This window comes from Pygocentrus nattereri, chromosome 9 (genome assembly GCF_015220715.1).
Source record: "Pygocentrus nattereri isolate fPygNat1 chromosome 9, fPygNat1.pri, whole genome shotgun sequence".
In the NCBI taxonomy this organism is placed as follows: Eukaryota; Metazoa; Chordata; class Actinopteri; order Characiformes; family Serrasalmidae; genus Pygocentrus; species Pygocentrus nattereri.
Window position 1 is genome coordinate 13669181 of NC_051219.1, and position 18461 is coordinate 13687641.

At 42.3% G+C, this 18461-nt stretch overlaps 1 protein-coding gene across 10 annotated transcripts in view; it reads right to left on the minus strand.

The window, feature by feature from the left end:
• Window positions 1–14647, minus strand: part of si:ch73-217b7.1 (ensconsin) — a 58353-nt gene extending 43706 nt beyond the window's left edge. For 3 of the 10 annotated variants that reach the window (XM_017707878.2, XM_037541422.1, XM_037541421.1), the window contains exon 1: window positions 8243–8718. In XM_017707878.2, coding sequence (XP_017563367.1) covers window positions 8243–8360 — 118 coding nt within the window. In that variant the 5' untranslated portion in view covers window positions 8361–8718. Of the gene's footprint in view, window positions 1–8242; window positions 8723–14548 lie in introns of those variants that run through there. The other 7 variants (XM_017707877.2, XM_017707876.2, XM_017707881.2 and 4 more) reach the window with 5 other exon arrangements.
• Between the last annotated feature and the right edge of the window lie 3814 nt (window positions 14648–18461).

The following is an 18461-nucleotide window of genomic DNA, read 5'->3' on the forward strand; positions in this document are numbered from 1 at the left end:
TCGCTTAACTGACAAAAATACCAAGTATCTGCATGACAGGACAGACACACAGAGAGGGAAAGAACGTATTTTGGCAGGCAGACAGACAGGCAGCTTTAGAGAGACTTTATCTTGGCTAACAAACAGACAGACAGACAGTTAATCTTCACATACAGAAAAATAGAGTACAGACAGACAGACAGACAGACAGACAGAGTTTCCCTTAGCTAAGAGACAAACAGACAGACAGAGTTTCCCTTAGCTAAGAGACAGACAGACAGACAGACAGACAGACAGAGTTTCCCTTAGCTAAGAGACAAACAGACAGACAGACAGAGTTTCCCTTAGCTAAGAGACAGACAGACAGACAGACAGACAGACAGACAGACAGAGTTTCCCTTAGCTAAGAGACAGACAGACAGACAGACAGACAGACAGAGTTTCCCTTAGCTAAGAGACAGACAGACAGACAGACAGACAGACAGAGTTTCCCTTAGCTAAGAGACAGACAGACAGACAGACAGACAGACAGACAGACAGACAGACAGACAGACAGACAGACAGACAGACAGACAGACAGACAGACAGACAGACAGACAGACAGACAGTGTTTCCCTTAGCTAAGAGACAAACAGACAGACAGACAGACAGACAGAGTTTCCCTTAGCTAAGAGACAGACAGGCTGACCAGCAGACAATCTCTTGGTTAGACAGGAAGATTGTTTTTACCTGTAAGCGCAAATTGAGTGTCCATAATACAGATAGCTTGAGAGATGATGTTGGGCTAACAGACAGACAGGTAAACAGGTAAAGCAAGTATTTGCACTACAGACAGACAGATAATCTCAGCTACACGACAGACAGACAGACTTAGAAACAGTGTATTTTGGTTAACAGTTAGACAACCTGCTTTTACAGATAAAGGCATGACAGGCAGACAGGCATCACCAACAGATAGCTTCTACCTTTTTATCATTTCACAACCTTCAGTCAGTCATTCAATCTATCCAGTGATCTCTATTCCTGTTTTCCTCTCCACAGGCCTCCAGGTTAGACTATTTGAAAGTACTGCTACGTAAACTCTTCTTGCCTTTCTCTGTATTTCTCATGTCTCAATGACTGACTTTATTCTGAGTTCAAAGATCAGAAAGTTCCCTGTGTGTGAGTCTGCTGTACAGCCCCCTAAACACTCACACATGACCACCCTCCCCCCCAGCATTAATCCCACAAAGCTTTATACGCTTCACATGCTTCTAAATATCCCCTCCAAACACACATCATACACATAAAAGAAAAACATACATAAAATACACAAGCCTCTTCTTCACATCTATGGGATGATTCCTTCAAAGCCTTCCAAAGCTTGTTTCAGCAGTAATGTAGTACTACGATGGTGATAATTACATGTGGTTGACAACTGCAATAGGTCTACAGTCCAAAACATGCACAGATCTTAGTGCTAAACACTTACTAGAAAAATAGTTTTAGCAACCACACACAGCCTTCAAAAGCTTTAGAGAAACTCCAACCCCAGTACAACCATCTCCTCACCATAACAAAGCACACAAGAGCTGAATAGTTTATCATTTTTATAAAATGTCATAGAAGAGTCAACATTGTCTTGAAGGGCCCATATAATAGAAATAAGAGTTATGCATATATGACTAAGAAGTAGTTGTTTTTGTAATGTCAATAAAACTAACACTTTTACATGTATCCATATATTCAGGCTTCAGCAGTATAGCTAACCTATTCATTTTGAAGTTATACGCAGTGTTTCAACCCAGAATGCTTTATGAACATTGCACAATACTTGGCCAATCAGAACAGAGCTCATTTACATACATCAGTCTGACACACACAGCAACAAAAAGAGCCTGTTCAAATCTAATGGATATTAAGAGGTTGAACAATTGTCACATAAAAATGAATGAATGTTTTCGGTACCTAAACCCACATATCATCATATGTGGACCAATAAAATGCGAGAAAAATATTGGATGTGGAAAGTTTTGAATGGGCAATTTCAACCTAACAATGTAGAGACCGTGAACCAGCAGACTGGCACACTACATTCAGTGAAAGATATATGTGCTGATTTTCTTTGCAGAAAAAAGAATTAATAGATAATAATCACATTAAAAACAGCAATCATACTATTGGTCAGAAAATCCACAATTTGATAACAGCCCTATGGAACAGTATAAATCTGGACAGAAACTCTACAGTTCTCTTACCTTGAGTGTCACTCATGGTTCTGGAAAGTGGAGTTCTGGAGAGTTCCAGAACACTAATTCAGGTTCCAGAACTCACTCCTCAACCCTCGATTACATCCCAAATGAAGAGCGGCAACACCGCCAGCACCACAAACGCACGCTGAGGGTCAGACCCAGAGGCCAGCAGAGGAAGCATCCGTCACAGGCCGGGGATTACACCCGCTAATTCAAGGCCAAATAAAGAGATGAAGAAATGAAAGAAGGACAGTGGGGCGACTGCTGCTGCTGACCAGCGTGCAGAGTGAGAAAACACAAGCAGTGGCCTCTCATCACCCCACCCCCAGAGAGAGAGAGAGAGAGAGAGAGAGAGAGAGAGAGAGAGAGAGAGAGAGAGAGAGAGAGAGAGAGAGAGAGAGAGAGAGAGAGAGAGAGAGAGAGAGAGAGAGAGAGAGAGAGAGAGAGAGAGAGAGAGAGAGAGAGAGAGAGAGAGAGAAAGATGAAGAGGGGTGAGGGGTCAATACTCACCCTTATGTGTGCTTCTGTATGCGTGATATTAGTATTTCTATGTATGAATGTGTGCGCGCAGGCACAGGAGACAGAGGGAGATTATTCTAGCGTTAGCGATTAATGTGCACTCCACATGGCACCAATCTGTGTGTGTGTGTGTGTGTGTGTGTGTGTGTGTGTGTGTGTGTGTGTGTGTGTGTGTGTGTGTGTCAGAGTCCGCAAAAGGGGAAGGCCTCCAATCCCAGAGCTGAGCAGCTTAGTGGCCGCTAATGCTAAGCTGGGAGAGAGCGACAAAGAGCGAGAGACCTTGCTCAATCGTTAAAACACAAAGAACAGGGTTCTGACACATGTGTATTAACTAGCTGTGCAGGTCTGACCCATCCTCCTCTTTATCTAACTCCTGTGTGATTTTTCTGCCAAACTCAACTGTGTAACTTTGTGATTAATTTATAGTTTGATGAATAGTTTAACAGGCAAGATTTGAAAGTTTTTCACTCGCCACAGAGGTACTCGATCAGCCAAGACATGTTTGGAGTTCAAATTTTGCTTCTTTAGATTATAACCAGAGCTGCGTGCCTAACATTGTTAAATAACAATGCCGCTCAATAGTCACCCAGAAAATACATCACCAAAACCGCTCTCAACTCACTCACACTGCATGGTATGATTTACTTCACCGAGCAGCAGAACGTTGTGGGCAGACTTTTTAGACAAGACGTTCTGCATTAGCAAAGAACCTCAGGAGTAGGAGTGCAGGTCTAGATTAAGTTTTTGTGACGGTCATTAACAGAGTGGGCACGATTCCTGACTACGCTTCCCTGGAAATGTCTGAAATGGCTGACCACAGCAGAGAAGTTCAGTTAAGTCATACAGTCTCCTAAAACATAACAACTCTGTGCAAACTTAATTGAGATTGCAATGTGGTTTAAGAGAAGTTCTGGTGAAATATTTTTCCAGAAACGATTTTGGCTAATATGTAATGCTTGTGATGAGCCAAGGGCAGCTACTTGGTGCACATGTGCTTTCAGAAGTTTGAGAAATGCTGTTATTTAAATTCTATGACATTGTCCATACATATGAAGTAGACAGTTTGGTCTTTAAATTCCCTGAAAATAATCTTCACTCAAGTGGTCCGTGCCTAAATCTCCTCTAGCCCGGGTACCACTGCCAGTTATGACCATTATCATATCACTTTTGCTATCAGCTCATAACTAGTGACTACATGTGTGTTGTTACACCTCTCTTATGAATAGTGAGGAATGCAGTATTAAAGGCAACTGATTTTTCTTTGACTTTTAGTTAATACCATTACTATATGTTTTGTTACAAAAAGTACTAAATCAAATTTTAAAAGTAATAAGAAGTCATATATAAAAAGGTTTGTTTAGGGAAGTTAGGGGAACCTTCTGGTAGGCCAAACCAAACATCCTTTGTTGGTCTCTGGGCCTCATTTTGGCCTGCTCTGGTCTCTTCCCGTTCACTTTGGTTCTGCTAGGGCATTTTTTTCACTACACACACACATAAAAAAAAAAAAGAACTGACCTAAAGTATTAGAATAACAGAACATAGGGTTCTAGTTCTAGGTAATTTTCTACCCGTTTGAGGTATGACTGAAATAGGGATGATGCAAAAAGGGACTGCTAAATGCTAATAATGTTAGCAGTACCGACATAACTAGCTAGAATTATTTTGGTGAACTGACAAAGTGACAATTCTAAAAATAGTGGTCTACAAATGAACATAGTCTATAGAACGAAAGAGTACAGCTAGCCCCACCCTCAAGTACAAAGTCCTGTTGGTACCAATCCTGGGCAGGTACCAAAAACCCATGCAACTGGACACTCCAGTGCTGGAGCAGAGCTAAATAGAAAAAGCACAATTCCAGTTGTCTGGTGGCAAAAGTGTGGGCATTTTGTGCACAGGGATATTTCCAAGTCTTTTCCCGGACAGCAGAAAACAATACATCATTGGTGTTGTGTTGGTGAGTTCTGCTGTGTGTGCTTTTTAAAACTTATTTGTCCGTTCAATAAATTTTCCGCACCATGTAAATGGCAGATCTTCAAGTGGTTTACTAATTTGAAAAAGTAAAGAAACAGAGTTACAAGGTTTTCTTATGCCAGAGGCCATATTTAACACAGTTGTCATGAGACAAGTATCAGTTACCAAAAAGCACTTAAAGCTGGAGAACACTGATGTACTACATCTCCCAAGAGCACCTGAGAGACAATGCTCGTAGAATGAAGTGGGATAGAAGGCTTAATAATCGAAGCTTAAAGTGAGCTATACAAAAACTGTGAAAGGGCTTTGATTAGAACAATGCGTCACCATCAAGACTGACAACTACTTATAATTGAGATCATTCAACTCTTAGTCCTAACAGAGCCAATGCTATGCTGTGTAGCTGAGCATTAGCAGAAGAGACGAGGAAATGACCACAAATACTGCAGAAATCACCCAAAGTCATACACTCAGACCTCTTTAAAGTTGACAGTGAAAGCAAACCTGCTCTTATCACAGCTACAGTATGATTTGCAGACTCCATTTCTTTTGGGTTTCATGTGCTTCTGAAGCCAAAAGTCACACTGATCCAGTTTGTCTGCAACCATGGAGACCGTCTGATCACCTATCATGTTGTCGTTCTCCTCCGGGTCATGTGCCCAGAATGAGGACAATGCTGATGCATTCCTGTCTAACCCGTCAGTCATTAACAGCTTCAACTGTAGGGCAAAATGGCCACTCCCTGTAAACACACGCCAGACCGCGAGCCAATCTGACAGCCAGAAAGCAGTTTAATACATGCAAATGTAAAAATAAATTTAAAAAATAAAAACAATGCTCTGGCAGCTTAACCTGTACATTTAACCTTCAAACAGTGTCACAGCAAGTTATCCCCATTCACTCCTCAGACAAGTATGTGCTAAAAAAGGTTCTCACTCATGCACATCCTCCTCAACACGGGAGCAAGACACACTCTCAGGCGCACCCACACATGCAATAAAACAAGCCAAATATCCCACAGACACCGGATACAGAAGTAATTAACTCATTTTTACAAATGATTTGCCAAATTTAACATGTAAACTTACTCAGCAGAGTAAACTCTTTAAAACGTCTCTTGATTATTATTAGAGGACAAAACAAGGACTATAACGCTTTCCACAGGCTGAACGTCCTCAAACAGCTATTAAAAGGCCTATTAAATGAGAAAGCCGTTTTCCTTGCTTTTTAAAAATAGGTTTGGCATATTACAACAGGGCTGTAACAATTCAGGACAAGAACATCAAGAAATATTCAAAACTACAGATATTTTAACAGTAACATTCACATTTCTGGAACAGTTTCCATTTGCTCCAGAGGGGGTGACAAAGCCCAAGGCCTCTTCACACCAAGCAAAGCAGAGGCTACGACTGAGTCACTATGGCTAAAAGAAAATAACTCCATCTCTGTTATGGATGCATTTCATCTTCCTCTTCATCCTCTTTCCTCAAATATGTAATGAACTGCATCCTTTATCACCGCATCCACTTTTTCATTGAACAATAAATTCTCTCATAGATTTCATGCCCTCGATTAATAATTAAGCAATTGAACACAAGAGGGAGTGTGCTATCGCGGGATAACATCATGGCTGAGATTTGATCACCGTAGCTTGTCACAACCGTGATGATCGATAACACACGACCTCGAGTGTTCTATTAGTTTTACACAGTTAAATAAATAAAGTAAGAAATGAATAAACTGGGCCGTGAACGTGTCAATTAATATGTTTTAAATGTTCGTGATTCCTTCCTCCAAATTATAGATGCTTAACAAGCAGCTTGTTGCTACGTCAGAGTAACGAGCTCCACCCACTCGCTGCTCAGCCGGCAGTTCGTTCTCCAGCTCCTCACAGACCAACTGACAGTTTGGGAATTTACTGTCGTCTCATCTTCAGAGTCTGACCAAATCGGCTGTCGGTCAAATGTGATCTTCAAAGTATCAATTTTCTGTCTGTGCGCAAAATAAGAAGCAAAAACTTTCAAATAGCCTGAGCGTCTCCTATCGAACTCGTTGCTTAGCAACGGTGTCTCAGTGGAGTAATACAGAGTTTGTGAAAAACACATGATGTTATGGCAAAATAACAGCACAGTTAAAACGCTTCTCAATCAGTCTTACGTGACCGGAACGAACTGTGGTATAATTATTGGTGAACAATTTAATATAAACAATGTTAAAGACTGTACATTTAAATCCCCCACCCATACAGTTCCTTCATGCAAAACTAGGCTGCAAACACAGCCCGTCATTAATTCATCATCTTTATGATGTTTTAACCATGAACACATTTATGTATGACCAGCTGTTCAGCCTATAGCAGCTGAGCTCCGCCCATTCACACTGAAGTGATACAGAGTGATATAACTTTACAGTTTTTATTTCCTACATTTTAGCCTGGACAACGCAGGGCAAGTGCGATAGGGTCAGCCAATCACAAAAGGCTATTTATATTACATTACACATAAAGGTACAGTCACAAAAACAGCCTGTTTAATTGTGAGGTATAAAGAGACGTTGTTAATGAATTAGGAGAAAGGTGAGAATTATGTACATAATTGTATTGTACATTGTAAAATTAATGAAAGTAATTTTTGGTACATAAATCCGCAAACATTAGAGCTTCATCATGGTCAGTATTACTGAACTTGCACGTTTAAAGACAGCATTCCAGAACCCTCACAAAGAGTGAAGCTAGAACTCTCACACAAAGTCAATCTGGTATTATAGAACTTATACAGAAAGTCATGCCAGTGTTCTTGAACCCACACACACACACACACACACACACACACACACACACACATCAATCAAGTACTCTAGAATTCATACACAGACCAAAGTTGTGGTCGTGGAACCTTCAAACACAAAGTCAAGCCAGTAATCTAAAACTCACAGACTGAGTCAAGCCAGTGTTCTAAAATACCAGATTTCTAGAACCTTCACAGAGTGAAGCTAATACGTCAATCTCATACACAGAGAAAAGTCAGTCTTCTAGAAAACATCAAAGTCAAACCAGTATTCTAGAACTCACAAATCAAGTCAGTCTACTAGAATACCAGTTTTCAATGACCCTCTCATACAGTGAAGCTAGAACTCTCACACAAAGTCAATCTGGCACTCTAGATACTGAAAATCAAGCCAGTTTTCCTAACCCATCAAATAGAGTAAAGCAAGTATTCTATAACTCATCCACAGAGCAAAGTCATGGTTCTAGAACCCTCAAACACAGTGTCAAGCCAGTATTCTAGAACTCACACATCAAGTCAAGTCAGTGTTCTAAAAAACATATAGTGAAACTAGAACAGACGCTGGCAGGTCAGAAAGGTGGCATTTAAGCATGTCAGCTCAGCGCAGCACCAAAGCAGCCTGATGACTGAAGAGCCTAAACCCTCAGGCTCCTCCATTTCTTCTCTTCTCTTCCTCTGTGCACTCTTACTTGTCTATTCCCCAGTCTCCATCACTTTATGACCCCTCTTCTATCTCTTTTGTTCTCTCTCTCTCACCTCCTCTCCTGCGTTTCTTGCGGCGGCTCCTCTGTTCTTCCTCTTCCTCTGCGATGGTTGAGAGCGAGGGCAGAGCCGGCCTGCTGCCCCCCCTCCTCAGTCTGGGGGGCGCCGGCATCCCCCCCCACCTTCTTTCAGGCCTCCTTCTTTCTCCCCTTCCCTCACTCACTCTTTTTCTGCTGCTGTCCTGCTAGCTTACTTATGCTAACGCTAACAGCTAGCACTCAACCTGCCTGCAGATTGGATGTGAGTGTGCTGAGATAAAAAGCTATGCATGAGAAGACAGAGGAAAAACTGACCAAGAGACTGAAAGAAAGACAGACAGAGCGACATTAGAAGACTGACGTGAAGAAGAAAACGCTGCTGCTAGCCCTGATTGAGGGGTAAACAGCTCAGTGAAGACTCCTCATGCTGCCAAGCTTTAGAGAAGCTCACTTTAATCCACACAAACAGCCTGCTCTGCTCTCCCCTTACCCTGTCCTCACTCTGTCTTTAAGCCAGAGATGCTGCTGCTGTTCTACTTGCTGATGCTGCCTCTGTCTCTCTCTCCCTCTCAAGGTCCGCCCTAGACTCTCTCTCTCCCACACACACACACACACACACACACACACACACACACTTGTCACCACACAGACCCACAGCTCTGTTTCCTACTGAAATATTCAGCATGGAGGGAAGCGGGGCAAGGTGAACCAGTCAGTTAATGTTCATCAGGACAACAGCAAAGGATGAAGGACAGACTGAAGGATGGACAGGTGGATGTAATGTATGAGCCAGAATTTTTTAATGATTATTCAAGTCTAAATTCATCAAATAGGTAATTTAGATTTTTGATAAGCTTATTAGCTTCTCTCCACAGTTATATGGTCCCACCAGAGGGCAGCACGGAGCCTGCACTTACGTCTTGGTTAGAGATTCTAATCTGGGCCCAATTTCTCAAACGCATTTTAGGGCATTTTCAAACTTGACCCAAATTCTTGAGCCCACTATGGAACTATGCAGGAACTACAGTAATCCTTTTCCCGCCATCACGACGAAAACGGAAGCGACGCAATAAGTAGAAGTAATCACGTTGCAAAACGAACCAATCACACAACCCCACACGCGTCACCCAGAGCGGAGAACTTCCACACGTGCAGCAGAACACACCAGCGATTGCTGGAAGCAAACCCCAGACCACCAATTTCAGGAAGGCCAGAGAGTAGCATTCTGGACCGCTCCCAGGCCCGAAGACACCTTCAGACTTGATAAAACATAGCAAACTCACAGAGCAAGCAGTCCTGGGTCTGGAAAACAACTCTAGTGTGAAAATGCCTTTAGTGTAAAGATTATAACTAGTAGAGAGAGTGTTCAGTGTAATTGTAATGCTGCCATTTAACAATCATCTTTGTGCTGAGATGCTTTTGAGAAACCCAGTCCTGTTTAGTCCAAGCAGTAGAAGAACTCCTGCAGCAGTCTAAAGACTACCATACACCACATAGCAATGAAGTTTATCAGAACTTTCTGAAAATGGACTGGGTGTGGCCTAATATTCTGATATGCATACGTGACTGACAGCCTTCAATTCACAACCAGAACAACTACATGAATTGCATGAAATCAGAAAATGAGTGAAATGGGCTGAAGGATGGTGGTGTGGACCACAATGTGTCCAGAGTTGACTCAAATCATTCTCACTTTTACATGGCAATGCCTTAAAGAAGATAAGGTTCTGATTCATTTACTGCTGGATGTGCATCCAGGGACTGCTGGTTGAGTAAACGCACAGACAAACGGACGTTCTTGCTGGCTCGGTTCTGCTTGATAGGTTAACTTCTGTTCAATGTTAGCTTTCTCATAGTAAGTTTATCTGACTAGAACATATTGAAGGTGAACAGTGTTGTTAAAAATAACCTACAACCTACACAAGCCTCATGACTGGTAAGGACACTGCTTACATATGCACTACAAGCTTTGTGAGAACATTGGCAAAATACCTTGGAAATTTAGTGGTCTCTAGAAAGTTATTCTTAGCCCATACTTAGTACATGTATATTTTGTACCCACAAAAGCTAAGAGGTGTGCGTTTCCTGGGGCTGCTGGGCCTGCTGGATTCTGTGTGTCGTCTGTCTGATGTCCAGCCAACGTGCAGCAGGGGTCATATATTGAACATCTTCCAAAACATAAATTAATGTTTGCCCATTTAAATATTATATATATGACTGAAACATTGTTGCTTAGTAGTATAGATGAATGGATGGATGGATGGTGGTGTATGTTTGGATGGACAGATGGATGAATGTGGATGATGGATGACAGTGTAGGCTTTCCTCCAAAATAAATTGGAACAGTTTTCATATTCACTGCCAAATCAGTTGCCCCTTGCCACCAGTTAAAAGCAAATTACACTCATATTGCCAATAAATTCACACCAGTCTCTCTGTACGTCACACAGAGATGACTGGTCTAATGAAACAGCCCTCACAGTCAATATAAGTTTTACTCATATAACTTCAGTTTACTCTATAATTAATAACACAGCCCTTTAATGTTTCATGTTCTGAACCAACACTGAGGAGGGTGTAGTTGAGGAGTTGGACATAAGCATAATACACTGAGATCTAAAACAATGGCTTGAACAATCCTGCTAATGTGGATGACAGTGAAAAGTAACTAGTAGTCACTGATTACATGCTGTCATTTTTCAAGTTGTTGCTCTACATTTTAATTTTGTGTTTTAGTAACGTCAGCTTTTTTTTTTTTTTTTTAAACTAGAACACAGTGAAACAGCTTGGCCAAACATGATAATGTGGCTAACAATAAATGCAAATCAGCAGCCATAAATAAGCATTATGTAATTTGCATAATGCTAATCAAGTAGCTGTTCATTTACACATATTGTTGGCAAGGTCAGCGTTTTTGACTGAACTATCCATTTAGGAACCTCAGACGATCACATTTCTCTAATGTAGTGGTTCTTGTACTGGTCCTCTGGGCCCTCCCAGATGGCTCACATTTGTAGAGGAGTTTGCTCTATCCCTACATGCTGAGAGCTGGAAAAGAGCAAAAACTTCCTGTCTGAGGGCCCTGAGAACTAGTTTGAGAACCAATGCTCCAACATATAAAACTGCACAGAAAGCACAATATAATTGTACTTTCAAAGGGATTCTCTACAAATAAACATCACTAAAGGTTGTAGGTGTGAGAAGTTGCTATGTATATAGAAATTGGCTACTGAGCTGCATGTAACACACCCTTAACCGTACAACTGTCAGCATTAGTAAGGGTGTGAGCTTGCCTATAAATGATCGCTGTTTAATGAGCCAGTCACTCACAGATAGCAATACAGAAGAAAACAACTTATTTAATACAGAAAACAAATCAAATATATTTACACTCCAGCACCGCATTCAATACATGAAAATATACACACACAAACAGCTATGCTGTGGTGCACTACTGTAACCTGAAATCTTCACTCACACACACACACACACACACATAGCTCTCAGTCTCTGTCATGTAAATATGCAGCGTAAGCAGTGTCCACAAGCATATGGGCTCATAGGCAAATACATTACACTCCAGCAGCAGATAGGAGCCTGTCGGTATTCCTCAGATTAGTGGATTAACCCATTTCTTTCTTTCCTTTTTTTTCCTCCTTCTCCCACACTCTCTCTCGCTCTCTCTCACACACAAACAATTCCAGAGGATTTCTATTTCAGTTGGTAATTAATGTATAAGGCCTTCACTCCTAACCAATAGGTGAGCTCATCATCTGTATACCAGATGACTACTACAATACTTTGGACAATTTTACATTGAGTGGCTCAAGATGTTAAGCCGCAAGAGTCAAACACAAGGCACCGTGTCAGGCCCGTGGCACAATCCCATCTGGCCTGTGAAATGACTTAAATTTTCTATTAATATTAGCCTATTTCACCAAAGCTGCACTACAACCCCCAGAATGCACTGCTACCTAATGTGTGCTCAGACACCTCCAGCAACAATGTATGGGGCAGCTTTTACAGCACAAAAAGCAGGCACCAGTTGTGTCTTTTAAGCAAAGAGGCAGGTTTAAAAACCTACCCCCTCGGTACATTCAAAGAGGTTTAACAGTTATCTGTAGCTAATGGAGCCCATAGTTTTATAAATACATTTTGCTTTTATTTCAATTACTTTTGAGCAGTTTAAATATCTGTAGGTATGTTGAAGGTCTGCTACAAGTGCCTCGATTTTATTCTAGCATATCGTTTCTTTAAAAACAACAGTTTACAAAATATAGGAGTTTAAATACAATAGTACATAATCTGTCTTTATACTTTTAACAATGTCTGATAAACACGTTCACACAAACCACCTGCAGACCATTCCACACAGCCCTGCTGCAGTACATCCGTGTGTACGTGCGTGGCTTTTTCTGTCTGCTACCACCCTCAAGCAATGGCACAACGATTTCAATGCAGGCTCAAAAAAAACCAGAACACCGAAATTTAAAACTGCATCACTGATACTCGATGATCAAACCAAAGTCAGTGATGAAATCAGGCATCTGGGATGAATCCTACCAGAGTAAAATGGGGGGAGGGGCTTATGCTATGCCACTCTTTTTTTCAGAAATTTTATTGGTTGCTGTTTTAGGGCTTATTTGTTATTGGGCTTGTTTTGTTAGACAGCAGCCCCGGCCAATCCAATCAAAGCCAAAACAATCGGCAGAGTGTTTTCCATTCACTTCCTTAACGGTCATAAAAACTTAAAATCCAGACTAACAAAATAAATAAATAAAACAGTCAAAATAAACAGTTAAATGGTCAGCTACCCTTAACAAATGGTCAGCTACCGGCTCCACTGTCAGGGCTACAGCCATGTTCAGCTGACAGAGGGCTGTCAGAACTGCTCTACTGAGATCTATTAAAGGAGAGACTGTCAGACCACAGAGCACAAGTGTGAGACATCATCTCCTGGAACCTGTGTATAATGGAAACATTCATTTGCATTTTCTTCTACTGACTTTTGGGAAACACACTTCAAGTTTGAGAAAAATTGAAAATGTAATTTTTAATGTAGTATTGAACACATACCAAAACACGGAGTCAAATCTGACACATCAGGAATAAAAAGCATATCAAACCTTAAAATATATGTATTGTTACATCCCTACAAACACCACCATAAACTAAACAAACAGCTTTCAGTTATCACTATGAACCATGTAGCAGCAGCTCTTCCTGTAGAAATAAATAGGAACGGACCTATTTGTGTACGCGTAATTCAGCAGCTCACCATCACATCACTGAGAATTTGCCTCTGGCTGGAAATCCTGGAGAAATTTAAACACACCCAGGGACACAAACTCACACCTCATCCATTCATTACAGTGAGAACAGCCAAAGACTTGAGCAATCTGATCTTTGCTCCCTGCAGCTTAGAGAGTAAAGGTAATTTTACTCTTTTAGCAGTACGTTCACTTCCCACACACACACACACACACACACACACACACACTCACTCACAACACTTTCCAAACCAAGCCAGATAGCATTCACCTGCTCTACTGAACGACCTCTGAACTACAACAAAGAACTACAAACACCACAACCCCAACAAAGTCCAGACGATCAAACAGACGTCCATGACGAAACTGAGGCATTACCCGTTTCTAGGGCTAATGTGTGGTCTATGGGGTGAGTGAACTCACTTAAGCACAGAAAGACGATCAGGTCACAGTCAGATCGTGAGCCCTCAGGCTCTACTGGGGCATGAACCGGAGGAGCGCCAGCACTGAGGCTGACTCACCGGCCGCTTTAGCTTTAGCTGAAACTGAAGCGGTCGCCCAAAACCTGAAAACAGCCGCCCGTCAGCTACTAAAAACATTAAAAACCTTATTCCGAGCGCTTCTGAATCCTGTCAAACTCCTCTCCGCATTCCCAACTCGACATTCCGCGCCTGAGCGAGAGAAACTCGAGCAGGTCTGAGAGAAAAACGCTCACACGCAACAGGTGTTCTCGAGGCGCTCGGCGTTTCTGAGAGCGGCTGAGGTTTAAAACGTATGAAATGCGTGTCGGGCTGACAGAAAGTCCTCATAAGACCCGGTTTCTCTAAAATACCAACTGCTGCCACCGCTCGCCGCGGCCAGTCCGGATAATCCCGTCCTCATGGTTCTCATGACCGGCTCGCTCCAACTAAGCGCCGCAGGGGCTTCACCTCATCCCCAGAGAGAAACTGCCCCGTCACATCGAACAAACGCTCGCGTCGCTGTCCGCGGCGAAAAGTCAGGTTGGGTGGGCGAGCGGCGACCCTTACTCGTGTAGAGACTTTAAACCTCACCTTGGCTGTAACTCCGATGTCCGCCGCTCTCCCCCGGCTCCGCCATTTCTGCCCGCGTCACGTGAGGCGGGGACAGGCGCGCGCCCTTGCGGACAGGTGGAGAAGGGCGCGCGGCACCTTCCACCCCTCAGGTGATGGTTATTTCCAGAGAGGAGGAGACACCGAGCACATTTACTCACACACATTCAAAGCCATTCGCTTCATATAGAAATATGAAATATATATATGTGTGTGTGTGTGTGTGTGTGTGTGTGTGTGTGTGTGTGTGTACAGTACAGACCAAAAGTTTGGACACGCCTTCTCATTCAAAGAGTTTTCTTTATTTTCATGACTATGAAAATTGTAGATTCACACTGAAGGCATCAAAACTATGAATTAACACATGTGGAATTATATACTTAACAAAAAAGTGTTAAACAACTGAAAGTATGTCTTATATTCTAGATTCTTCAAAGTAGCCACCTTTTGCTTTGATTACCACACTCTTGGCATTCTCTTGAGCTTCAAGAGGTAGTCACCTGAAATGGTCTTCACTTCACAGGTGTGCCCTGTCAGGTTTAATAAATGGGATTTCTTGCCTTATAAATGAGGTTGGGACCATCAGTTGTGTTGTGCAGAAGTCAGGTGGATACACAGCTGATAGTCCTACTGAATAGACTGTTAGAATTTGTATTATGGCAAGAAAAAAAAAAGCAGCTAAGTAAAGAAAAACGAGTGGCCATCATTGCTTTAAGTAGTGAAGGTCAGTCAGTCCGAAAAATTGGGAAAACTTTGAAAGTGTCCCCAAGTGCAGTCGCAAAAACCATCAAGCGCTACAAAGAAACCGGCTCACGTGAGGATCGCCCCAGGAAAGGAAGACCAAGAGTCACCTCTGCTGCGAAGGATAAGTTCATCCGAGTCACCAGCCTCAGAAATCGCAGGTTAACAACAGCTCAGATTAGAGACCAGGTCAATGCCACACAGAGTTCTAGCAGCAGACACATCTCTAGACCAACTGTTAAGAGGAGACTGTGCATCAGGCCTTCATGGTAAAATAGCTGCTAGGAAACCACTGCTTAGGACAGGCAACAAGCAGAAGAGACTTGTTTGGGCTAAAGAACACATGGAATGAACATTAGACCAGTGGAAATCTGTGCTTTGGTCTGATGAGTCCAAATTTGAGACCTTTGGTTCCAACCACCGTATCTTTGTGCGACGCAGAAAAGGTGAACGGATGGACTCTACATGCCTGGTTCCCACCGTGAAGCATGGAGGAGGAGGTGTGATGATGTGGGGGTGCTTTGCTGGTGACACTGTTGGGGATTTATTCAAAATTGAAGGCATACTGAACCAGCTTGGCTACCACAGCATCTTGCAGCGGCATGCTATTCCATCCGGGTGGCGTTTAGTTGGACCATTTATTTTTCAACAGGACAATGACCCCAAACACACCTCCAGGCTGTGTAAGGGCTATTTGACCAAGAAGGAGAGTGATTGGGTGCTGCGCCAGATGACCTGGCCTCCACAGTCACCGCACCTGAACCCAATCGAGAAGGTTTGGGGTGAGCTGGACTGCAGAGCGAAGGCAAAAGGGCCAACAAGTGCTAAGCATCTCTGGGAACTCCTTCAAGACTGTTGGAAGACCATTTCAGGTGACTACCTCTTGAAGCTCATCAAAAGAATGCCAAGAGTGTGCGAAGCAGTAATCAAAGCAAAAGGTGGCTACTTTGAAGAATCTAGAATATAAGACATACTTTCAGTTGTTTAACACTTTTTTGTTAAGTATATAATTCCACATGTGTTAATTCATAGTTTTGATGCCTTCAGTGTGAATGAATTTTTTTTTTTAAATGGTGTCTTTTACTGCGATGAGGTTCCCTGGTCCACTGGCTGAAAAACACCCCCAAATCATTAGGTTCCCACTACAATGTTTGACAGTGGGGATGGTATTCTTAGGGTTGAAGGCTTCTCCTTTTTTACACCAAATGAAGGACACATCATTGTGGCCAAACAATTCAATTTGTTTCATCTAACCATAAAACAGAAGACCAGAAGTCTTCTTCTTTGTCCAGATGAGAATTTGCAAAGGCCGAGTGGGCTTCTGTGTGCCTTTTCTGGAGAAGTGACATCCTCCTTGATCTGCATCCGTGGAACCCAACAGTGTGCAGTGTCCGTTGGACTGTCTGCCTTGAGACTTTGCCACCAGCAGATCCTTGGATTCTTTTTCACCTCTCACTATCCTCCTGGCCAGCACAGGTGTCACTTTTTGCTTCCAACCATGTCCTATGAGATTTTTCCACAGTGTTGAACGTCTTGTGTTTTTGAATAATACTTTGCACTATAGCCACTGGAACTTAAACATTTAGATATGGCCTTATAGCCCTTTCCTGACTTGTGAGTAGCCACAATGCACAGCTGCAGGTCCTCAGTGAGCTCCTTTGTCTTAGCTATGACTGTCCACAAACCACCTGCAGAGAGCTGCTGTTTTTCACCTGTTGAGTTGATTAAAACAGCTTTTCCCAATGAATCAGGGTAATTAGGATGCTTTAGAACAGCTTGGACTATTTGGAATGGTATAGAACTTTGGATTTTGCCATTGACTGTGACAGTTTGCAAAGGGTATGAACAATTTTGGACATGCCACTTTTTGTTCAATAATTTTGGATATGCCACTTTTTGTTCAATAATTTTGGATATGCCACTTTTTTTCCACAGTGATGCCTCTTGTACATCGTTTTATTATCTTCTGGGAGATGCCTGTGTCATTTCCAGTCCTTCACCCTGTTCTTCAGTGGTCAGGACTCCCACAGAACCACCACAGAGCAGGTGTTATTTGGGTGGTTGATTCTCAACACTGCAGTAACACTGAGGTGGTGGTATGTTAGTGTGTGTTGTGCTAGTAAGAGCGGATCAGACACAGCAGTGCTGGTGGAATTTTTAAACAGTGTCCACTCACTGTCCACATTGGACACTCCTAACTTGTTAGTCCACCTTGTAGTTAAAGTTAGAAATTATAGCTCATATGTGCTGTTTGTGTTGGTCATCCTCTAGTCCTTCATCAGTGTCCAATTTCTGGTCATGGGACGCTGTTGGCTAGATGTTTTTGGTCGGTGGAAAATTCTCAGTCCAGCAGTGACACTGAGGTTTTTTAAAAACTTCAGCAGCACTGCTGTGTCTGAGCCACTCACACAACACACACCACATCAGTGTAGTGCTGAGAATGATCCACCACCCAAATAATACCTGCTCTGTGGTGGTCCGGGGGGTCCTCACCATTGATTAACAAAGTATCCAGTGAAACAGATGAACTTCAGTTGGTAATTATAGAACTACAAAGTGCATCTGGTGAATGTAGATATAGGGTAGGTGTTCCTAATAAAGCGAGTGTGTTTATGTATATGCGTATTTCATTCAGTTCAGCTATTTCACCTACAGAGGTTACTTATTTTTGAGGTGGGCCATGTAACTAGTACCATGTACTTCACTTCATATGTTTAAGATTGATGGAATGTATTTTTGCTGAGCATTTCTGCTTTTTACTGTTTTTGGACACCACCTAGTGGCGCTATCTGAAAACTACAGCAGTGTTGGAGGACGTTCTCAGTTCTTTTCTGTGAAAAGGACTAACACAGCTCTAACAACAACTAACTAACTAACTTACTTACTAAATGAATAAATAAAAATGAGGTGACAGATTCTGTAACGGATTTTCCCACATGGGCTCAGGAACACTTCAGAAAACCGTTTGTCAGTGAACACAGTTCGTCACTCCGTCTAAGTGCAAGTTAAAACTCTGCCATACAAAGCAAAAGCCATATATCAACAACACCCAGAAACGCCACCGGCTTCTCTGGGCCCGAGCTCATCTGAGATGGACTGACACAAAGTGGAAAAGTGTCCTGTGGTCTGATGAGTCCACATTTCAAATTGTTTT